Raw genomic sequence first — 22,652 nt, forward strand, 5'->3', positions numbered from 1 at the left:
TCTTTCTTGTGCAACTGGCCGAGGAAAGAATCAGAGGAAGGATTTGCTCTGGCATGGATGTGAGAGGCCAAAACAAACTCGAGGTGCCCAAAGGCCAGACCTGGAGAATTCTAAGCTTGCAGCTGGAGGTGTAAGTGTGAGTGCTGGCGCTGCTGAGAGCTGGACATTCACTGGTGGATCATACGGCCGGGGTCAAGGACAGCAAGTGCAGAGCAAGAAGGGGGAGATCTTTCAGAAGAGGGCAACAGCTCCGCCCACCCACTCCCTTGGAAACAGCTGTGCAGCACTGGGGCTTCCTTGTAGACAGGCCTTTTGCTGAGCCAGCAAAGGCAGAGGTGGGAGAGAGGAAGGAGCGGCCTGCCAGGCCCGCCCTGTGCTTTGCGAAGGCTCACATAAGTCTCATTTCAAACCTCGCCTCTGCTGCGAAGCCTTCCGTGGCCTCTCTAGGCGTGGCTGCTTTGTTCCAGGTTCCACTCAGAGCATCCACACTGAATCAGCTTCCATCACTCTTGGTCATGAGCCAGTTCCTTGAGGACACCATTGTGCTCTATGTACCCCCGGAACCTAGCGCGAGTACCCGGCCTAGAGAGGGCCCTGATGTGGCTGGAGAACAAATGATGCAGAGAGCACACCCCAACTCAGAGCCTGGGCTGGTGGCAGGAAAGCTCTACGTCCCACCAAAGGCACCAGTAAAACACCCGACCACAGGTTCTTCAGGTCCCACAATTTTATTGCAGAAGACCATTACTGGGGGACTGTCGCGACATGAGTGTTGCCCCCTCCCTGGCCTTGGTGACAATCGTCAATGTTCCCAGTCCCATCTGAGGCAGTGCCTGAGCCCAGACACCCACAGAGAGGGAGTAGAGTGGGGCTAGGGAGGTATGGGCACCCCCGGACAAAAGGCCAGGAAGGTGCCCACCCTCCGTGGCGAGGAGGCCAGCCACACTGACGGCTGGCGGGAGGAGCACTGACTCTGAGCCTCAGTGCTCAGCTTTCTCTCCACGGCAGGGGCCATGGCAGGGTCATGTTTCTGGAATAGCTAAGAAAGCGTAAGACGGAGAAAGCTGAGAGAGACCCCCATGTCCCAGGATGGCCCCGGGCACGAGGGAGCTGTCCACCTGGACTTCCCGGGGCTCCTGGGGGCCTGCACAGGAGCAGCCTGCAGCCCTGGCATGCAGAAGAGCCGCTCTCCCTGGGCTGGGTCTGCCGGCCGCCCAGACGCGGGTTTGCTTCCCCGAGTGTCTCACAGAGGCCGACTTTGGCTCTCCAGCAGGGGGACTCCTCCAGTCCCTTCGGCCCGCTCCTCGAAGCCAGCAACATTTTGTAGGGCTGCGGAAGGGCACAAGTCGTATGAGTCCCATAGAGTTCTTGGGGCGACTGATTTTGGAGACGCTTCAAAAATACATGTTTGCATTTCTTAAATATAAAAATAAAATAAACCCTGTGCCAGCAGTTTGTGACCAAACAGGTACCATGGGCCCTGTTCACGGTTGACAGCGTGGTGGGCCACAGCGCCGCCTGGCTCTGGACCACGGCTGGGCGGGGGCGCTGTGCTCACAACACTGAGGGCCTCCTGCTAAGCACAGTCCAGGCACCATGAAGCCGGCGCTCCAACAAAGCCCCTCATCTGTTCTGGGACAGCAACAGTGTCACCAGCGCTGCAGGGGTGATGCCCACTCTGGGCTGGCCCCTTAGTCAGGGTCAGAGGAGCAGGAACTGCCGATGTCACCTTCCGGCCCTTCTCTGGACTCTCTGTTTGTCTGTGGACACTTCTGTGGGAACATCATGGTACCCAGACCCTCATCTGCAGAAAATGCCTGGGATTCTGGGGGGAGCAACAGCTCTCCCGGTTCCTGTAGAACTTGGAAGAGCAGCAACACACACATGTGCACACACTCGCACTCAGACTTGCTCACACTCACACACAGCAGCACATGGTGGAGGGGGGAGTAACGCAGGTGTCCAGAAGACGTTGCAAATGGCCAGGGCCCTTGGGCCGGAGTCTTCCCAGCAGCCAGTGCTGTGAGTAGGGGGGTGGCGGGCAGGACACTGGTTAGGATTTCCGGAAGCGCGTCTCACTCTAGGAGGAAAACAAACAGGAGAGCGTGGTGAGGGTGGGCTGACTGACAGGGAACACAGAAGCCAGCAGGAGGCCCCCGCCTCTGCCCAGCCCAGCTGTCTGCCGGCGCCGCCCCTCTGAGAGGAAGCAGCATCGCGAGAGCCCCGCTGCACTCAGCTTGGCTTCCAGCTGCAGCCCCCTCAGAGCTCCGCCCTGTTCTGCCCTCACCACAGGCAGAGGAGGGAAGGGCTGGGCATCGCACTCCCTGCTTCACAGCTGAGATGAGCAGGGGTGGAGCTGGGTCAGCCAGCTGGGGGCAAATCCCGTTTCCAAGGCTGCTCTTCCTGCCCAGGAGGGAGGCCTCCTGGCATAGTCCATCCTCGGTGGCTGGGGAGGGGACAGTGGTGGGGGCTGGCATCAGTCTCAGCTCACCCTTTGGCCACCCTCTGAGCTCTGCTCGGAGGGAAAGACAGACAGCAGACCCAACACTTGACCCTGCTCAGAACACCTCTGCCTGTACCCCTGGGAAGGCCTGGGCCCCCTTTTGGGGTCCTTGTTTCTAGGGATGCCCAGGCTGCCTGGCACAGTAGCCCTGTGTTAGGCCCTCACCTCCATCTTGCTGTAAATCCAGGAGAGGGCTTCTGTCACTTTGGTGTACACACCGGGCTTGTTTCTCTGGCCACAGCCTGTGCCCCAGCTGGTGACACCTGCCAGGTACCAGCGGTTGTTTTGCTGGCAGACAAGAGGCCCCCCGCTGTCTCCCTGTAAGGGGAGGGAGCACATCAGCTGGGGTGGACACAGGTAAACTCTGGACTGGGAGGGGTGTGACCCCGGTCCACACATCAACCCCAGCATGCCAGCCTTCTCCCACCCCCAGCAGCCTCACCTGGCAGGAGTCTCTGCCCCCACGCAGGTCCCCAGCGCACATCATCCTCGGGGTGAGGTAGCTGTCGTAGACCAGGTAGTCATTGCACTTCCTGAAGTCGATGAGGTTGACCTGCACCTCCCGGAGGAACGGGGATGTCTTCTCTTCAGTGCGGTGGGAGTGGGGGAGAGGGGGCGGGAAGCTGATGAGACTCTGGACCTCCAGCTGCCCCTCCAGGACCGGGGCTCAGCATCCTGGGAGCAGAGGGCATCCTGCCTGTGGCCTCAGCCCAAGGAGGCCCTGTGTGGTTGGACACCAGGACACATGGACACTCACCCCTGTGCCAGACAACTCACTGTGCATCAAACAGAGCCACACACGAGCACACACTTGCAGAGCTCCCCGGCTCCCTGACAGGTGGCACCATGCCCGCATACATTCAGAGCACCATAGTGGCCAGCACTTCACTGGTTTTCAGATGCCAGGTGTCCTACAGAGGGTGGGGCTTATCGGTCCACTCACAGGTGGGGAAACCTGGTGCTGAAGAAGTGCCTTGCCTGCAGCCGAGTGGCTGGGCTCTCATGGAAGCCGGATCGGAAGAGGGCTGTGTCCACCCCATCACCCAGAGCCAGAGAAAAGCAGCCCTGTACCCCGCGACCAGCCTGAGTCCCCGGCGGAACATGATGGCTCTTACAGAACCGACAGCCCACAGAGTACCCTGTGACCCTGATGAAGCCAGGAAAAGTGGCAGCCTTTTCAAACAGGGTCGCAAGGCTCAACTCAGAAACACCCCATGTTTCCTCTCACTGCCACCCCATGGGCCTGCTTCTAGGTGAGCAATCACAACTTGGGAGCCCTCCCTCCTTCTAGAAAAGAGGGCTCAGATTCCCCATTAAACAGTTGCCCGGATTCGTGACAACATCCAGTCTAGAGAAAAGCCCCACATCTCCCCAAGTCCCCCAATGCTGTGATGAACCCTCCGAGCACCTTATCTAGACAGTCCAGGCTCTCCGCAGTGGGTTCCCCCTCCCCCACGCTGCAGCGAGCCTCAGACCCAACTTGTGCACCTGCAGAGGTCCTCCAGGTGGTCTTGCCTAGAGGGCACTGTTACTCCAACTGCGCTGACAAGACACACGGGAGTTGATCCACACACATTTGTAGGCAGCCCATGAATTTATCCACCCAAACCCCTACCTACATAGACTTCATCTGTGTACCCGTCGTCCTTGACATGTACACACATGCACGCACACGCACGCACACACACAGCGCAGCACCTCTGCTCTCACCGTCTGTCTCCTTGGTCTTGCCAAAGCCTGTGATCCAGCAGGTCTCATTGAGACTGAAGGTCTGTCCATGCATGGGGAGGCAGGCAGGGTGGACGTGAGCTGCCGTGAGAGGTCCAGATGTCAGTGAAGGACAAGGCTGGAGGGATTCGGGCGACGGGGCATGGGGGAGCAAGCGTGTTGATGTCCTAGGAGCCCTTCTTGCCACCAGAGTGGCTCTGAATCTTCCAGGTCCTTGTCTCCACCAGGCAAGTAACCCTAACCCTAACCTAAACCCATCACCTTATCTTAACCACCCAGTCAGATTTCCAGAACCATGCTGATCTGAGTCGCTGCCGGGCGGGCACACACAGAGGCTTGGTAGCTCCCTCACGCCAAGCAAACACCTGACCACTGCAGGTCTCTCCCCACAAGCTCGGCTCTCCTGGCTGGGCCTCCTCCATGCCTTTCCCTTGGAGCAAAGAACAGCATCACACTAAGTCCTGGATGCTGACCGTGGCCTCTCAGCCAGGCAACCTGCTGGCTGGCCAGGGTCCGGGGCTCTCCCTGCAAATGTTCACCTGGATCGGGTCCAGATACCTCCCTAAGCAGGAGGGCACAGCCCTAGGCCAAGACCACAAAAGCACAGGGAAGTTGCTCTCACACCCAGAAACACTGAGACGGGGACCTCGAGGACCAGCTCATAAACTCTCCCCAGGGAGCGGTGTCCCTGGATGGGTCATCGTGGACCACCAGACTCCTGTCTGGAAAAGGCAAACGCCGACAGGCTGCTTGCTGCTCCCTCAACTGTTCATTACTGCAGCGTCCTGCTCCTAGAATAGCGCCTGGCTCCGTGAACACGGAGAGAGAGGGAAGGAGGGAGGGAGGGAGAGAGAGAGACAGACAGAGGGAGAGAAAGAGAGAGAGGGAGAGAGGGGGAGAGATACAGAGAGAGAGGGAGAGATACAGAGAGAGAGAGAGGGAGAGAGGGGGAGAGATACAGAGAGAGACAGAGGGAGAAAAAGAGAGAGAGGGAGAGATACAGAGAGAGGGAGAGATACAGCTGGGTAGCATTCCTGAATCCTGGCTTTAGCCTCCTCAGCCCCTGTTAGTGTGGGCATTTAGGGAGTGAACCAGCAGATAAACAATCTCTTTCTCTCTCTCTCTGCCTCTTTAATTAATTCATTGTGTGATTAATTAAAGGAAAGTTTGAGAATCTTCGGATAAGCACGCTGGTGATTCTGAGAGCACAGTGAGCCTGAGACTGGCCTTGGCTGTTGGCTAAGCAGGTTCCAAGTCCTGATCCCAGAGATGCTGATTTAGGGGTGCCTTCTCACGAGCACCCCGGGGGATTCTGGCATGTTCCCCTCGTGTTTCTGGGACAGGGCGTGCCCTTGCATGAGACAAGGCCTTTGCACGTGGTGCTCTTCTTCCCGGAGGGCTCAGTTCTTCCATGCTCTCTCTGGGAGCGCAGCTGGGAACCTTCTCCATCCTGTGCATCCTCACATCCTCACATCCCCAGCATCCTCCTCTTTTTTTTTTTTTTTTGATAGGCAGAGTGGACAGTGAGAGAGAGAGACACAGAGAAAGGTCTTCCTTTTGCCGTTGGTTCACCCTCCAATGGCCGCCGTGGCTGGCGCGCTGTGGCTGGTGCACTGTGCTGATCTGAAGGCAGGAGCCAGGTGCTTCTCCTGGTCTCCCATGGGGTGCAGGGCCCAAGCACTTGGGCCATCCTCCACTGCCCTCCTGGGCCACAGCAGGGAGCTGGCCTGGAAGAGGGGCAACCAGGACAGAATCTGGTGCCCCGACCGGGACTAGAACCTGGTGTGCGGGCGCCACAAGGTGGAGGATTAGCCTAGTGAGCCGCTGCGCTGGTCCCCAGCATCCTTCTGGTCACACAGCATTGTTAGTTTAAGCCTCTCTCACCCACCCAATACTGGAGGGTCTTCCAGGGATCCTGTCTTATTCCTTTGTGTCTGGGTACCACACAATCTCTGGTCCTTGGTCAAAGCTCAGTGAGTGATCTTTGAATAAACGACATTCAGAGGATGGAATGCTCAAGGCAGACCCAGACTTGCACAAGTGGATAAAAGATGTCCATGACCTTCTGCTGGGACCCTCGGAGCCCCTGCCATGGACCACGACTTGGGTGGCAGTGGAGGTGCCTAACTAGTTCCCATCCCAGCCTCCAGCTCCTGGTTTCCAGGTGCTTCTCCTACAGAGAGCCCAGCTGAGATCCTGGACCCTTGCCCCATGACCTCAGACAGCTGGCTGAACCCCAGAGCTACTCAGCTTTAAATCTCAGATGGGCACTTGGTCTAGAAGCCGACATGCCACTTGGGATGTCTGCATCCCACGTCGGAGTGTGTGGGTTTGCGTCCCGGCTCTGCTCCTGATTTCAGCTTCCTGCTAACACACATCCTGGGAGTCAGTGGTGATGGCTCAAGTACTGGGTTCCTTGCCACCTACATGGGGAACCTGGACTGGGTTCTCAGCTTCTGGCTTTGGCTTGGTCCAGCCCTGGCTTTGTGGGCATTTGAGAGTGAACCAGCAGATGGAAGCTCCATCTGTCTGTCTCTCTGTCTCCAAAAAATAAGACAAACCTCAAAACACTCAGCCTAGGATGGAGGAGCAAGATATCTTCTGGTCTGCAAACTGCAGGTTCCACCAAGAAGGCCATTGCTCTCCCTTTCCCCTGCCCTGCCCACCAGCACGGGCTTCTTGGTTTAAAATCTTTAGAGCACAAGATTCTTTTGACTTGATTTGGCCACATCTGTCCCCTTTCCAGTTCCCATTTGTGAGTTTCTCCAGCCAAACCATGACTGATATGGCTCAAAGTCCACCCAAGGGCTTGGCTAACCTGATGTAAAAAGATAAGGCCTGTCCCGTACTCACCTGTCTCAAGAGTGTCACCTGAGAGGATGGTGATGGGACAATTAAATGTGGCAAGGGACACGAGGGTGCTGGAACCACACAGGGGCCTAACACTGTTACAGCTGCACAAATAATTACTTTGGCCTCGTGGGACCAGCTTGCCCCAGACTCACGGGACTCAAAGTGTCCTGAGCTAGTGAGGTCAGTGCGGGTGTCCCAGGCCTTTGCAACACGAGGCCCCCCGGGGGAAGGCTCACCTCTTGAAACCCAGCTGCCGACAGGTCTTTTCGGAGAAGGAGTTGTTCCAGCTGTGGCTGCAGACGGGCAGCCACTGGTGGGAGGAGCCAGAGTAGACTTTCAGCAAAGATGAGTCCCAGTCAAACCTCACTGCCGGGCAAGAAGAGAGGCAGGGCAGATGCTCAGCACCCAGCACCCAGCCAGCCCCTGGGGGAGGAGCTGAGTGAGGCCTCTTGTCCAGAGGCTCCTCACCGAGACCCGAGAGAGGACTGGGAGGCTGGCCTGAGTGGCAGTGGTCAGCCCGCTCTCAGCTGCCCGAGACGGTCAGCAAGGCAGAGCCGGGGTGATGGCTGCGGGGGGCACTGCTGGGATAAGGAGCAGGCTCTGGCAGGAGCGGTGCCCTGAGAGGCCAGAGGTGTGCCCTCACGAGAGAGTGATCGGGTGGACAGGACAGCATCTGTGACGCTCCCAGGCCAGGCTGAGTCACTGACGGCGCAGGCACAGTGCATATGCACCTGCAGGCGGGCCGTCCAGAGTACGCACTCAAAGCCCACCAAGGTCGCAGTGCAAAGCGATCTTTGTGCACATCGAGCCCCGCTGCTTACAAACAGGCCTTCATTTCTTTAGAAAGTAGGGGTGACACTCAGGTGCCACCTGCTGGACAAAGAGGAAGGGCTCCAGCCCCCCTACCCACCGCCTGCCAGAGCTGCTCTGCTTGGCTCAGTCTGATGTCTGGGAGCTGTCAGATTTTATTTGAGAATCAATAACCTTGTCCAACCCACTCATTTTACAAATAGGAAACCGAAGCCCATAGAAGGTAAGCGACTCATCCTGGCTACACAGCACTCAAAATCGGGTTTCAAATCCAAGTCTGCTGTGAGTAGAACCCAGATCTCCAGACACCCTGTCCCTTGCCTCCTGTTTGCGCTGACACAAATTTGCACCACAGTTTGAAGCCACATGCATACACACAGGCACACACACAACCATGCAACGAATGTAAACAGTGCACACATAGCATGCACACACACACATGCACACACGTGCTCGCCCATGCCCACCTCCTTACCACAGCCCAGCTCGTCACTCTGCAGCTTGCAGTCCACCACCCCATCACAGCGAACGGTGTGGCTGGGGCAGCTCTCCACCGGCTCCTTGTACTTGATCCCCGTGTGGCCCCGCCAGAAGTGGACTGGAACAAAGGAAGCAGAGCCTGGGTCACTGCCAGCCCCAGTGACAGGACTGTAAGTAGCCCAAGGCCCTGGGGGTTCGGAGACACCGACCTGCGATCCCTCTTGAGCTCTGGGGCTCTCGTCCCCCATCTGCATGGAGAGAAAGGCTGCTCAGGCCTGCTCTGGAATGCTCCAGAAAGCTCCTGCAGGCAGGGCAGCACCAGGCAGACACGAGCAGCCAGCCCCCCGGAGAAAGAAAGAGGAGAGTGGGGAGGGAGGTGGAGGTGGGTACCACTGTGGCACTGCGGGGGCCTCTCCACCTACATGCTGGCCAAGGTGGTGGCCAGAGGGGCTACCTCCTGCCCCAGAACCCCCTCTCAGAGCCACCTCCTCGGTGCTCTGCTGGGCCACAGCAGAGAACTTCCGTCCTCACAGTCACACAGACACTGCCTGGGCTGACCTCTCTGCCCCCACCCCCCCACCGGAAGCACCTGGCCGTTCTTCCTCCTCCCTCTCCGCTAAGCAAGGGTGTCTCTCTGTGCAGCCCTCGCCCCACTGCCAGTCTTATGGCTTTGAAAGGCTCCTCACTCCATGAGCAATCCAGGCAGCTGATTCCCGGATGCACAGAGTCTGGAAGAAAACGACTTTACAAACCACCTGAGCGATCAGCTCCCTGCCACCCTCTGAACACCAGTCTCCATCCAGGCCGGGAAATGCTACCCCACTGCTCGGAGATGCCTCCCCCTGGGTGCCCCACAGGCCTGGGCTCCAGCTCCTCTTCCCGCCTCTCAGCCTCAGCCCCCACTCTCACTGGGCCCTTCACGCTCTTGGTTCCCCAAGGTCAAGGCCGCCTTGTGAGATGGCCCTTCCAGGTCTTCCCCCCTTCCATGCCCTGGATGCTGACCCTCCAGCATGCTCACGAAGCCCACAGCCTGGTGGCCTTGATGGGCAGAAGGGAGAACATGGAGTGGTGGGGTGAGGGGCAGGGGCCTGGCTCTAGTCCTGACCCCCCACCCATGTAGCTGCTATGCAGCCTGTACAGTCGCACCACCTCCCTGGCCCTGGGAGGTCTGGAGGCCCTGCAACAGGGAATGCTGGGAGCTCTGCCCTGAGAGCTATCGTTCCATTGGGCTACCCCACCCGTGAGTGCCGTGTGCCCCTCCAGGAGCCACTTCCCACGCTCTCATGGAGCGGGGGTCCTATGGTGAGGAAGCAGGGCTGGGCAGCAAACACCAGCTGGGGGTGTCCCATGGATGCCATGTGGCAGGTGTGGAGGCCTCCACGTGCCCTGTGATGGTGACTCCATTGCCTGGGCAGCGGGCGGGGAAACTGACGCCCAGAAAGGCCGTTAACTGGCGGGTCACGCAGCCGGCAGGTGCGGAGCCTGGATCCCTGGGCAGTGTGCATGGCACCCTGCCTCCTCTCGCCCAGTCCTCTTCCTCCTCGGGCCCTGCCAGCCAGCAGCTTCCCTGTCCCGCCCAGCCGGCCCCTCACTACACCACAAGGTGCTGCTTCTTGAACAAAATCCTTACTCCTGGGCCTGGCGGTAAAAGTTCTCTGCCACGGGCCCTGGCCTCATTGAACCCAACAGGCAAACGGCCCCTGGTCCCCAAATGTGTCTTCTCCTCTCTGGCTAGGTGGGTCCCTTCTCCCCCTGCCAGCCCTGCCCACCTGGTCTCCCACACTCCCTGTGGCTGTCCAGGTCCTAACTGCTTGCCTGGTCCTCACCTGGGGCCCTGCACCCAGCCCTCAGCTGTCACATCTCCCTCCATCACACACAGGTGCAGGTGGCTGGAATTCTGCCCAGCTCTGTAGTCTCCCTGAGGACATGGTGGGCATACGCGTGGTCACTTCTGCTCCTCCTACGATTGCCCCGTGAGCCGGGGTGCTGGAGGACTCCTTAGCAGTGAGCCATGTGCATCTTTTCCCAAGAGAAGGGGGATCGACACAGACCTTGGACACCTGAACACTGAGCGGCTTATCCTTACTAAATGAGTGCCTCTGCAGGGCTTCCCCGTGTTTTCACACTGGGCTGTTCAGTTTGTAGCTAGCCCTCGCAGGCTGAGGTTTGGGGCCATGCCTATATCCGTCTCCATCTATTCCTCCTAACCCAGTGAAGCTGGGATGAGGTCTTTGGGGCACAGAGCAGGCTGAAGGAATGCATGAGCTTGATCCCACCTGGAGGTGTGGGAACTGCACTCAGAGTGGTGCAGTCACTTGCCCATGTCAGTAGCACAGACGGGACCCAGGCCAGGAACCTGTGACGTCCCACACCCTTCACCCGGCCACCTTGCAGGAGCCAGGCAGCACTGTGATCCCAGGCCATTTGCAGGAGTGTCTCTCTGTGGACCCAGCCTGTGGTCCCCCACTCCCCCCAACCATGTCCAGGACCCTACCCCTCCGTTCGACTCACAGAGAACGATGAGCGAGACCACAAGGGTGATGAAGAGGAGATGCACCCGATGAGTGGCAGCCGCTTCTGGCCCTCCTGCCAGGAGAACTTGGGCCCGCTGGTACCTAGGAGCAGGGCAGTGGTGGGGGCGGGTGAGGCCGTGGGGGAGGGGCCAGCACGGTGTGGGAGGGGAAAGGAAACACCTGTGCAGCCCAATACAACCACATCCCTGCCCAAGTCCTTGGGTCCTGCACCCGCATGGGAGACCAGAAGGAAGCACCTGGCTCCAGATTTGGATCAGTGGGGAGCACCAGCTATAGCGGCCATTTTGGGGGTGAACCAACGGAAGGAAGACCTTTCTCTCTGTCTCTCTCACTGTCTAACTCTGCCTGTCAAAAAGAAAAAAAAAAGCTCTAGGGCATCTGGTGCCTCTGTCTCCATCCCTCACCCACTGCTGGGTGTGGAAGCATCGGATGCTGTTACTAAGCAGATCAATTAAAAGTCCTTGTCCACAGGACAAGGTCAGCGTGGGCCAGGTCAACAGCATCAGCTGTGCCAAGTAGGACTTTGTGGCTTTATCCTTAAAATTCCTTCTTCGGGAGTGGAAGGTAATTGGTTTGGTCCCTTCCCTGTTCTGGGGCTGTGAGACGAATTCCAGGAATTCTGAGTTGCTGACCACACTCAGCTTGCCAGAGGCAGGAGCAGGCACAGTCTCCCAGCAGGTTCTGGGGCTCATGGGTGGACATGCGGGAATACGCATGAGCCCGATGTCCCACTGGCTGTGCGGGGGCTGTGCAGGGCATGCTTGTGTCTGTTCAGGGGCCTGACGGTCATTTGCTTCTGCTGCTGACCTAGCTGACCAGGAGCTGGGGGCTCCTTCTCATGACCATCGCCTGGGCAGAGACTAGATTGCCATACAATGAAGACAGGCTAGCTGCAGCAGCTTCAAGTGGAGCAGGACTGGGCCTGGGGGCAAGGAGAGAGGGAAGTAGAGAATGCACCCATCGAGTCAGGCAGACCTGGTCCTGGCTGGGTTTCTCACTCAGGAGCCCTGTGACCCTGAGCCAGCCACTTAACTCCCTGGGCCTTTTTCTTCATCTGCAAAACAGGACTGATAATGCTTGGGAGAGCCCCTTCCGGTGCCTGGCACATAGCAGGCACATTACATGGGACTTGGCTGCTGCTCTTGGCCTTGGCCTGGGCACACACAGTACTACCCGTGCTGGGACCGAACAGCCACGAGACAGCATTGAAGGGGCTGACAGGTGGTATGAGCTCATCTTAAGGAGAAAACAGGACGCTGGACAAAGGCCAGACTATGGCCCTTCCATAAGAGAGACAGCTCCGGCCATGTAAGGCCTTGTACTTCCCAGCAGCCGTGGCCTGAGCCTTGGCACCTGCCGGGCACCCTGGTGCTGCACACCTCCACTGGCCTGCCGGGCTCTCCCTATAAGCCTGCCGCAGCTTAACAGGAAATGCCCGTGATTCAGGCCAATAAAATGCTAATCTCACACATGCATATGTTGTTTTCAAGTTTACGATACACTTTCACATCTGCGGCCTCGTAAGGTCCTCCTCACGTCCCTGGGATACCGGTACTTTGAGAAGCCCATTGCACAGAAAAGAAAGTCAAGGCTCTGAGCTCAGGCGGCAGAACCACACAGTCAGGATCCCACCTCCAGCCTGCGTCTGGGTCCCCTGCCCCTGTGGAGTAGGAAGGAGACCCTCCTGCTGAGTCTTCTCCCTGACACGCGTGCACTGGGCACCCACGTTGCACCTGGGCCTTGGCATGTGAGCTCGGGTCTGGTACCGTACGGGGTCAGGAGCACCATGGGGAACTGGGGGAAGGGCTGGAGGGTCCCTGCAAGGCTCTTGGTCTCATGGTACTCTCCAGCATCCATCAAGGTTGGGCCCTGTGGCCCGCCAGGATTGGGCAGAACCTGGTGACCTGGAGCAGCAGGGCTAGAGTGACCATGCTGCAATCCAGCCCCACCCTGACAGGGCTGCGTGACACCGAGCAAGTGACCTCACCTCCTCACATCTCGGCTTCCTCATTGGTAAGGCCGAGCTAATGACCATGCCCTAGTCATTGGCGATGGATGCAAAGCGCCCACTGCACAGCCAGGGCTGGTTACATTAGCTGGGACGGCAGGGTGGGTGGGTGGGTTGAAGAATGCTGGGCTTGAAATAGAAAGATCTGCGACCCCGCCTCACTGGGTTACCTTGGACAAGCGGCAGACCCTCCATGCATGTCAAATGGGCAGATCCCACCCCTCCAGGGCCTGGGTTCTAACCAGGCTGCCAGGAGCAAGCTGAGTCTCCGGCAGTGGTGTCACAGGTGCCCACAGGCACAAACCTCCTCTCTTACAGGGGCTTATGATTTGCAAAGCTTCACACCCATTATTTCTTTTGATTCTTACAAGGTTCCCACCCCTGGTGTGTTAGAAGGCTCTTCCAAAGGATCATGGAAAATGGAATTTAAAGATAAGTTTATTTTGGTGCAAAGAAACATTTGAAGGGAAATGCTAATTACCTGATGCCAACAGTTCACACAGCTGCACTTGGTATTAGGAGTTAATTGAAACTTTGAAATTAAAATTAAAGACAAATTGGGTTGAAATCCATACCTAGCTTTCTTAACACACGTTCCCCATGCACTCTTTGAAGTCCCCTCGTTCGTGGGGATCTGGGCCTCAGAAGGACTAAGTGGGAGCCTGGGGCCCTGTACCAGCTGGTAGGCTCAGGGCTGTGACACAGCCCTCTCATTCCTCGTCCAGTGCATAGGCCATCTCCACCCCAGCTGGATCCGGTGATCCGTCCCTGTCACCCACTCATGGTGGCCAGGGACGAAGGGGCCAGGAATGAAGGAGCCAGGCCTGGAGGAGACAAGAGGTTCCCCAGGGTGGGAGGCCCAGAGGCGGGGGAGGAAATTTGCCCAGAGAAGGAGGTGGGGGTGGCCAGGTACCCAGGAGGCCAGGAGCAACCGGAACCGGCAGTACTCCCCTGGGACTGAAGGCTCTGGGTCAGGGACAACTCAGCTGTGGTCCTGGAGAGCCTGACTCTGCTATCAGCTGGGGGAGGCAGGTAGACAGAGGCCAGCCCCTGAGACCAGGGCAAGAGGGAGGTCTTGCACTGAAGCCCCGAGCGAGGGCTGCCAGCTGGGGACATCGGGAGGAAGCAGCATCCAGAGTGGGGCTGTCTGCTCCATCCTCCCTCCAGCTCTGAGCCTCAGCCCCAACCATGGCGGGATGTTGAAAGAGCTGTTATCTCCAGCAAAAACGTAGAGGCCCAAAACAGTGTGCTTTGCCCAAAGTTGTTGAAGTTTATCTTATAACAAAACCCAGACCTCCTGCTCTGAGCCTAGTGCTCTCTGTATCACAGCTTCTAGAGGCTGGGGTCCTATGGAGGCTCTGTCTCTTGGGATCGCCCACCTGCTGGGGGAGGGGAGTAAGTCAAGGTGTTGGCATCCTGCCCTTGGCCTCCCCTGGGGCAGCCAGCATGCCAGGGAGGAGCGGGGTGATAGCATAGCTGCTCTGGGGGTGGCTTCATCTCAGTGGTTCTGTGCTGCTCCTGTGGACGGAGCCCTGGTGCCATGCAGTGGCCTGCGCTCCGGGCAAGATGAGCAGCAGTCATTGTGAATCCCAAGTGTGCAGTGGGGGACACATGCAAAGCTGTCCTGCTGGATCCAGAGTGACATGGCAGTGGTGACAGCGAGGACACCACCTCAGCACCCCTTCAAGTCCAGTCTAAACTGGGCCTCCCTGCTGGGCCCTGGGCAACACCCTGGGGAGCAGGAGCCAGTGGGCACACCTTGGAGCAGCAAGGATTTTGGAAACCTCTTATCTGAGCCCTGTATCCCATTGATGAGGCCATGAGGGCCCAGAGAGGCTCTGGCTTGCCCAAGGTCATGTAGCCAGTTGAAGGCCACACCAGGACTAGAACCCTGGTTCCCTCCTTGGGTTGTCACCTCTGGCTATCACTCAGTGCTGTGCTCTGCCACTGCCTACCCCCTTAAAAGAATGCCCTTCCACTGACCTTGGCCCCTGTGGCTTCTTGTATTCCCAATGACCCTGACGTTCAAAGCGCTGGGCATAGGTGGGGTCATGAGCCAGCTCCCTAGAGCTCTGGGGTGGGCTAAGCATGAAGAGGTGCCTGGCCCACCGGCCCTCCTGGAAGGTCAGGGCCTGAACACAGTCCTCACCTGTTGAGAGCCCAGGTGGCTGGGGGTGGGGGGCTGAGCTCATCCCAGCGTGGGCCTCCAGGCTGTCTCCCCCATCTCCTCCCAGAACCGAGAGAATCCCCAGAAACGCAGGCTGTGAGATCCCTGCACTCCATGTACCCAGCACCCCCACGTACATGCAGTGTCAGCCTCGGGGGCCTGGGCGGCCTGCAGTCACACTGGGCTCATGCTAGGGAGCCAGTCCACAAGACATCCCCTGCCCCAAGGCGGGGCACCGCGAGTCTTCTCTTTGCTCTCCTCCAGCCTCTGGTCCCTCTGCCTATAAAGAAGAGTCTGCATGACTGTTTTCAAACAAGGTGCCACACAGCATGGCAAGCTCCCCAGAGGTGCTTTGCAGAGCTGCGGTGGGGTACTGAGCTGTACCCCCTCTCCAGCAGAGCAGGGCCACACAGCCGACCCCACATAGGACTGCATTTGAACCAGCGAGGCAGCTGCTGTAGAGAACTTGGCCAGCACCTCCTGCATGTGTTAGAGTGAGTTTTCTGTGCCTCCTGTACCCTGGGAGATCCCTGTTGCATCAGAATCAAAACACCCCCCAATTCATTCATTCATTCATTCATTCATCATCAAATACTTCAAAGAGCATTGAGTACCCCTGACCGCCAAGTGAGCTGGATTTGATCACCAGGAACCAGCTGCCTCCGTTTCTCCTGTGCCCCTGTCTTCCCACCCTGCCAGCGCTGGGTGACGGTGCAGCTCAGGGCGGGTGGACAAAGAGGGCTCCCCCGCAGAGGGGCCGGCTTCCTCAGGGGTGCTGCCGAGGCTTCCACTTGGCTGACAAGGCCAGGTTCCCTGTGGCCTTGTCGCCAAGGTCTGCCCCACCAGCACCCTGCCCACCTGGCTGGGCACAATCCACCTCCGTGTTTGCTGCACCGAGAGGATGCTGTTTGGCCAAAACAAGACACTTAAGCTAAGTGGCCATTAGTACATCACCCAGCCCGGCCTGGAGTGCAGCACACACACTCCTACACATTTGCCCTCACGCCTGCCGGGTCCCAGGGGCCAACACAGTGGAGCGTGCCAGGTGGGAGGCTGCTCAGCACTGGTGACAACGTGAACCAGAGGTCTCAGATGAGGGCGACATGCGAAGGGATGGCACCAGGGGTCTCGAGGGTGCTTGTGTTTGGGGGCTATGGTCTGACCCACAGGTCTGCCACCTCAGGAATCTGCCAACCCCCCTCTGGGGAGGGTGCCTCATCCTGGACCAGTCCTGGGCCCCTAGCCACTCCCACTAGTCCACTCCATCCAGGGTCTTGGGCTCGATGAAAACCCTTACCAGTCTAAGACCAGGAAGAAAATCCTCTCTACAAAGCGTAGATGCTTTTTCAACAAGTCTACTTCAGCTCTTGCATACACATGGCAATTCTTGAAACAGCAAAAATGGGGCCCAGATGAAAAAGCCAGCAAATGCAGTATTTGTCAAGAACAAACTCATATATCCAGTATGGCGCACCTGTAATCCCTCCTGATAGCCCCGGAGACTACCATGGAACCCGAAAGGAACTCCTGGGGGGCTCTGTGTCCCAGCGTCTTTTTTGGTAGGCAGGGAAACTGAGGCATGGAGAGATGACACTTGCCCAAATTTAGATCCAAGGATAGACTCTCGATGGTGATGAGGATGGCGATCCTAAATCCTAACACTGCGAATGCCTTTGTGTCTCTATCCATCTGTGCCGAATGCTGTTCCAGAAAAGTCTCCTGTATGAAAGACCCTGTTGCGAGGCTTCTTAAGGCCGGCATTATCATCATCCCATTTGACAGATGAAGAAACTGAGGTACCACGCTGACCCGGGAGCTGGTTTGTTCTCTGTCCACCACAACACGTGGCTGTCCCTTTGAATGTGGCAAAGCTGAGAGCTGAGTCCATCTCTCCCAAGCTCTCTCTGCACACCCAGCGGCTGCCACAGGGCACACCAGGCTTCAGCTGCTGACCACCCTCTTCCTCACTCCTTCTTGGAGCAGAGGGACAAATCCACAATGCGCCTCTCCAATAAAGGCCCCAGGAAAGCCCGGCCTGAGACGACAAGTTGCTCCCAGCCTGCTTGTTTTCCATCCGTCTAAGACACCTACCTGCTGCAGGGGAGATTGAGAGCCCAACCCCAGCCCTCCCTGCCTGTATGTCAGGCTCACTATGTTGGGGTCCCACCCTAAAGAGGGGGTACATCTGAGAACCTTGAATAAGGATGTGATGGCTCTGTTCTTTCATTCCAAGGTAAGAACCAATGACCTCCCTTCCAGAATGAATGCGGCCCCTACCATTCCTTCAACGCTTCATTCATAAATGAACTGGGAGTCCCCATCAATAATTCAAAGTCTGCTCCTCACCCTGTGCCCCTCCAGTAACCTTCCATGTGGGTGCACAGCTCCGGACAGAGGCGCGGGCCTCCTCGCTCTCAGCCTGCCCTAGGAACAGACTGTCTGCCTCTGATGTGAGCAGAGCCTTCTCCCAGATGGCTCAGTCCTTCTCCCACTTTGGGTGCAGGGACCATCATGTTTAGGCTCCCGGCAGGGCACTCGGGAGGATGCTCCAGGGCCGTGGGGGGACTCATCTCCCCAAGCTGCAGATAAAACCCTGGGCGTGCCCCTTGTCTGCTCACCAGAGGCCCAAAGAGGCCCAAAGATCTTGGGCAGGAGGAGATGTGAGCCCAGGAGACCAGAGCAGAGGAGGGACAGCAGCCCGGGGAGGAAGTCAGAGGGGGCTGGAAGAATAGTGGGGAAAATTATGGAAAAGGTTGCAGAAAATAGCTGGGGTTCAGAAGAGACACAAGCCAACTATACACAGGACATAGAGTACACTGATCTTTCTCAAACCCAGGGCTGGCCCATCCTTCCCAGAGTCCCAGATTTACCTGCTCAGCAAAGCACAGAGACCGTGGAGTGCAGCAGAAAAGGAGACCCGCAGGGGAGTGGGAGTGCAGGCGGTCTTCCCGCGAAGGCACGAGCAGAGGCACGGGGAACTCGAGCTCCCGGAGGCTCCACGTGCCTGCCTGGCCCTTCCTCGGAGGGCCCTCTGGCTGCCGTCTACCACCCCCGAAGAAAGGAGCCTGAGTTCTGGCAGAGGGATTGTGGTTAAATGTAAGGGAGGACTTCCCAAGCACGAAGGCTATGAAGCCCAAAGTAAATCATCGAGAAAGACTGGAAAAAAGAAAATCCACTTTTAAAGCACACAGAAAGTCCTATTTTTCTGGGAAGGTTTAGGAGCCGAGGGAGGGAGGGAGATGAGATGCCGCTGAGGACCAATTAAAATGCTTTTGATCCTCAAGGCAGTGAGAATCTCCCACAGCCGGGGCTCTCACCACATAGATGCCCTGACCACAGGGCTCACGGACCACAGGCAGGGGCCAGGAGTCAGCCCTGGGTGCCCGCCGACCAAGCCCAAAGCCTCCAGCTTCTCTTCCCGGGCGCTCCTTCCAGGAACCGTGATCAGAGGAGCCTGGAGATCCTGATCCCTGGCAGCGTACCACAAGCCGAGGCACTTCCAGTTCCCCTGAGAACCTGTGGCGCAGTGTGCCAGTGCCCCACCTTTCTCCGGGTCCCAGCCCTGCTCCCCGGCGCCCACAGACACACTCACCAGGCGGCCGCCCCTCTCCATGGTCTCCGAGCGGGCAGCCAGTGTCCCGGCTCAGCTGACAGCGAGGGGAAGACCCATGTCGGCCCCTGGGTTCCCGGGCCTGTGGGGAAAAGGGGCTTCCAGGGCTGAGGGCCGGCCCCCAGCCAACGGGGCGGGGAAGCCGGCTGGGACGTGTGAGGTAATCCTGAGTGTAGTATAAACAACACAGAACTTGCCAGACCTGTCCCTCCTCCCCTGTCCGGGGCCATCCCAGTTACTCAGCGAATACCCAGTCCTGGGGGTGTGAGGCTGCCTCTCGGCCTGAAACTACCCCCCCCCCCAGCAGCCTCTGGGGCTCCCTGCTGCCTCTTGGAGAGGGGATTCTGAGACAGGGCAGGTCCTGTAAGGGTGCCCCAAGCCCTGCTAGGGTGATCCCGTCCCCATAGGCGATGTCCCAGGCCAGGCAGGGCAATGGACACCTTCAGTGCCAAGGACTGTGGGTCCATCCCAGATCAGAGCAAATCTGTGGTGTGGCAGGTGTTTTTCTAGAACTTGGCTTATCCCCATGATTTTTTTTTAAAGTTTGTTTATTTATTTGAAAGGCAGAGTGACTGAGAAGGAGAGACAGAGAGATCTGAGTTTTACTCCACAAATGACCTCAACAGCTAGAGCTGGGCCAACCCGAAGCCAGCAGCCAGGAGCTTCTTCCAGGTCTCCCATGTGAGTGCAGGGGCCCAGGCACATGGGCCATCTTCTGTTGCCTTCCCAGGTGCATTAGCAAGGAGCTGGATCCGAAGTGGAGCAGCCGGGACTTGAACCAGCACTTGGATATGGCAAACTGGCATTACAAGTAGTGGCTTAACCCGCTGTGCCACAACGCCAGTCCCTTTCCTTGAAAACTTTTAAAGAAATTAAAATTAAATGACTTTTAATTCTGCACACAATGAATTGCCTCTATTGAAAACAATAAAATGTTATGAAACAACACATCAGCCCAATTAAAATAAAACACACAAATATCTGAACGGGAGCCATTGCCAGAAATACTGGGCTGACTCATGGCCCCACGCCCCTGCTTCACTCTGATCTTGAGTCAAAGAAGGATCGGAAGTGGGGTTAGGGCCTCCCGACCTGACAGAGCACTGCTGAGAACCGCAAACCGAGGGGTTGGGTCCACTTGGAGAGGAATCTCCCTGACCCTGAGCATTTGGGGCCCTGGGATTCTCAGGGTTTGGGAAGCTCAGAAACTGTCCAGTGGGCCCACCTCGCTTTATGGGTGAAGGTGCAGGTCCAGGAAGGCTGAGGACGCTGCCCTGGTCACATAGAACAAGCAATAGCAACGGCGGTCACAGTGAACTGCGGGTGTCATGCAGGTGCGGTCAGCTGACAAGTATCCGTGGAGTGCCTCTTACGGGCCTGGCCCTGTCCTAGGTGCTGGGGAGGCAGAGCACAAAACAGGCCACGGCTCCTACCCATGGTGCTAGTGTTTGGGGCAGGGGGAGGCAGACAGAACCAGCAGGTCCGCAAAGCAGTGCGCGTGAGTCAGAAAGAGGGGTTGGCTGCGAAGAAGAGTGAGGCGGGGCAGCAGTGGGGGGAGGCAGAGACCCAGAGCTGGGATTCCAAGCAGCGTGGCAGGGACAGCCTCTCTGAGATGAGCCTCTCTTGAGCCAGAACTTAGAGGGACTGATTCTTATGCCCCCCAGAAAGTTCTAGCTCCAAAGGGAAGCTGCCTGCTCCAGCATAGGGCATCCCGATGGGAAGGATGCACAGGCAGAACTTCTGGAGGCCCCAGGCCCACACCTCAGGGGTCTCTCATTTTGGGTTATTTTGGGGTGCCACATCCCAGGCTTGCAAAGACGGCAGAACCCAGCCCCCCACTAGCCCCGCTGGCCACCCAGCCAGTGCAGAGCAGAGGCCGGCGTGCTGTCCTCGGCTGTTTCTCCTCCCTCCCTGCTAGGGAGGCCCCTGGCTCCACCTCTGACTGCCACTGAGCCTCGGCACCCACAGGCCAGGCCCGAGGGCCCCCACTCCACCCTCTACCCAGGGTACTGATCCCTGAGAGTCACCCCCAGCCTCCTTCCCTGAAGGTCCCTCCCACCTATCTCTCCGACTTGGGGTTCTGGCTGGCCAGGAGGAATGATCCCAACTCCAAGTTCAAGGCCAGTGCCGTGAACTTGGAGGTCTACAGACGCACCATCTGGAAAATGATGATGATGCCCAAGAATGTACCCAGCTCAGAAGGAATGCCGGGCTTATTTCTTCTTTTTTTCCTTGGTTTCCCTGAGAGCCAACTCCCGGCCTGGAGTCCTTGCTGACCAAGCCACCCCCAGGCAAAATCCCTGCCAGCATCGGCTAGTTCAGTAAGCGCTGGCTGCTCAGCACCAGGCCCCGTGGGAGCTGCTGGCGGGCAGGGATGGCAAAGAACTGAGAGGCAGGGCTGCTGCCCTGAGAGGACACATGGCACATGCAGGGCTGCAGGCACGCTCAGCATGATGCTGCTTGGTGGTCGTTTTCCTATATCTGGAGTGAAAGGAACTGGAGCAGCATAAGACCTGGGTCCCGCCTCCAGCAGAGCTGGCCTTGGAGACCTGCTCCTGCCCTTGCCCTTGACTCCTGTCGCTGACCTTGGCCCTGACCTTCCTGGCACCCTTTGTCCAGTGTCCTTGTTCTCCTGACCACACAACCCCAGCCTCCCTCTACAATGCCCCCCTCCATGCCTCCCACAGCCCCCTCCGATTAATCACTTGCGGACTCTGTCACTGCCCTCCTCCCTCCAGTTGTCCAGCTGCCTTCTGGAAGGACACGTGGCTGGCCCTGAGCTGTCTGCAGCACTGGGGACTCACCCCGAGGCCAGCCACCAGGCCCTGTTTCCTGCCTCCCAAGCATTTCCAGCTGGGTAGAGGGAGTTTTACACACACACGACATCGGCTGTGCAAGCAAGCTCATGCCCCACCACAGCGGCCAAGAAGGTGGAGAGAGAAGACAACCTCTCTACTCTTTCGAGAATGAGCCCCTAGCTCTCTGCTGTCAGCGCTACTGCAGCTGCCACTGCCCGATGCCTTGGGGACTCCTTCCTGGGGCTCCAGCCCAGGACACAGAGCTCCTGGCCACTCTCTGCCCAGTTCCCAGCTCAGGCAATGGATGCTCCTCTTTCCCTTCTGAGTTACCTCCCTGACTCCCTCTTGGAGCCCCGAGTGCCCTTTGGCCATTGCACCCCGCTTCCACGCTTCTCCACCACTCAGAGCTCCACGTGTGGATTCCCTGCAGGCCTGAGGACGGCCAGGACACAGACAGCTGCCCAGAGGCCAGGCCGGAGACACTGAGCCCACTGTCCAGAGGGGTGTCACCCAGAGACCTTCCCCTCCTTCCGACCAAGCCCAGTGCTCGGCCCAGCCCCAGGCGGGGCAGGTCTGGGTCTCACCGCGCATCTGCCCACCAGGCCCTCAGAGGAGGCTGGCCCTGCACTCTTAGTTCCCTGGACTGGGGCTGGATTATTCTTCCTGCTTTCCCCTGAGGCTGGGCAAAGGCGAGTGAGCAAGGCGTTCTCCTGGCTGCAGGGTAGAAGGCGGTGCCCAGACAATTTAAGAAGCAATGCACTTTAACGCAATATTTTGAAAAAATCAACATTTGTGCAAAAAAGCCCATGACGAGCAAAACATCCAAGTGTAAATAAAGACAAGATCGGCTTTCTGCCCACCTGCCCGCTTGATTCCTCCCAAGTTCCAGGCCTCATGCGCCATCGCGATTGTTCCTTCTGTGCTCCGCAGGCTGTCCCGATACAGCCTGGCGAGGGGAGAGAGACTTCAGGGCCTTCCCAGGGGGAGGGGCTCCCCTGCACAGAGCAGGCCCCGCCCCGGCGGGCTGCTGTGCTCACGGTGAGCGCCCACCCTGATGTCGCTGTTTTCCTGAGGCGTTTGCGGTCCTTGTGATCTACTTCATCTTCGTTGTGGCTGAACAGGAGTCCTCAAAAGGAAGCTCACCAGTGCCTCGTTGGCCAT

General features: G+C 58.0%; 1 protein-coding gene across 1 annotated transcript; it reads right to left on the minus strand.

Moving 5' to 3' along the window:
* Positions 1–712: 712 nt before the first annotated feature.
* On the minus strand, positions 713–22,652 carry LOC100341914 (transmembrane protease serine 13). The gene is made up of 11 exons (XM_089306115.1): positions 22,635–22,652; positions 18,676–18,859; positions 17,954–18,155; positions 10,886–10,989; positions 8,370–8,492; positions 7,321–7,450; positions 7,085–7,152; positions 4,214–4,312; positions 2,946–3,088; positions 2,669–2,821; positions 713–2,080 (listed from the first exon to the last, which is right to left on the minus strand). The coding sequence occupies exons 1-11, from the start codon at positions 22,650–22,652 to the stop codon at positions 2,054–2,056; spliced, it is 1,251 nt and encodes a 416-aa protein (XP_089162241.1). The 3' UTR covers positions 713–2,053.

Source organism: Oryctolagus cuniculus, chromosome 1 (assembly GCF_051225735.1).
Source record: "Oryctolagus cuniculus isolate XC-2025 breed Fujian yellow rabbit chromosome 1, ASM5122573v1, whole genome shotgun sequence".
NCBI lineage: Eukaryota > Metazoa > Chordata > Mammalia > Lagomorpha > Leporidae > Oryctolagus > Oryctolagus cuniculus.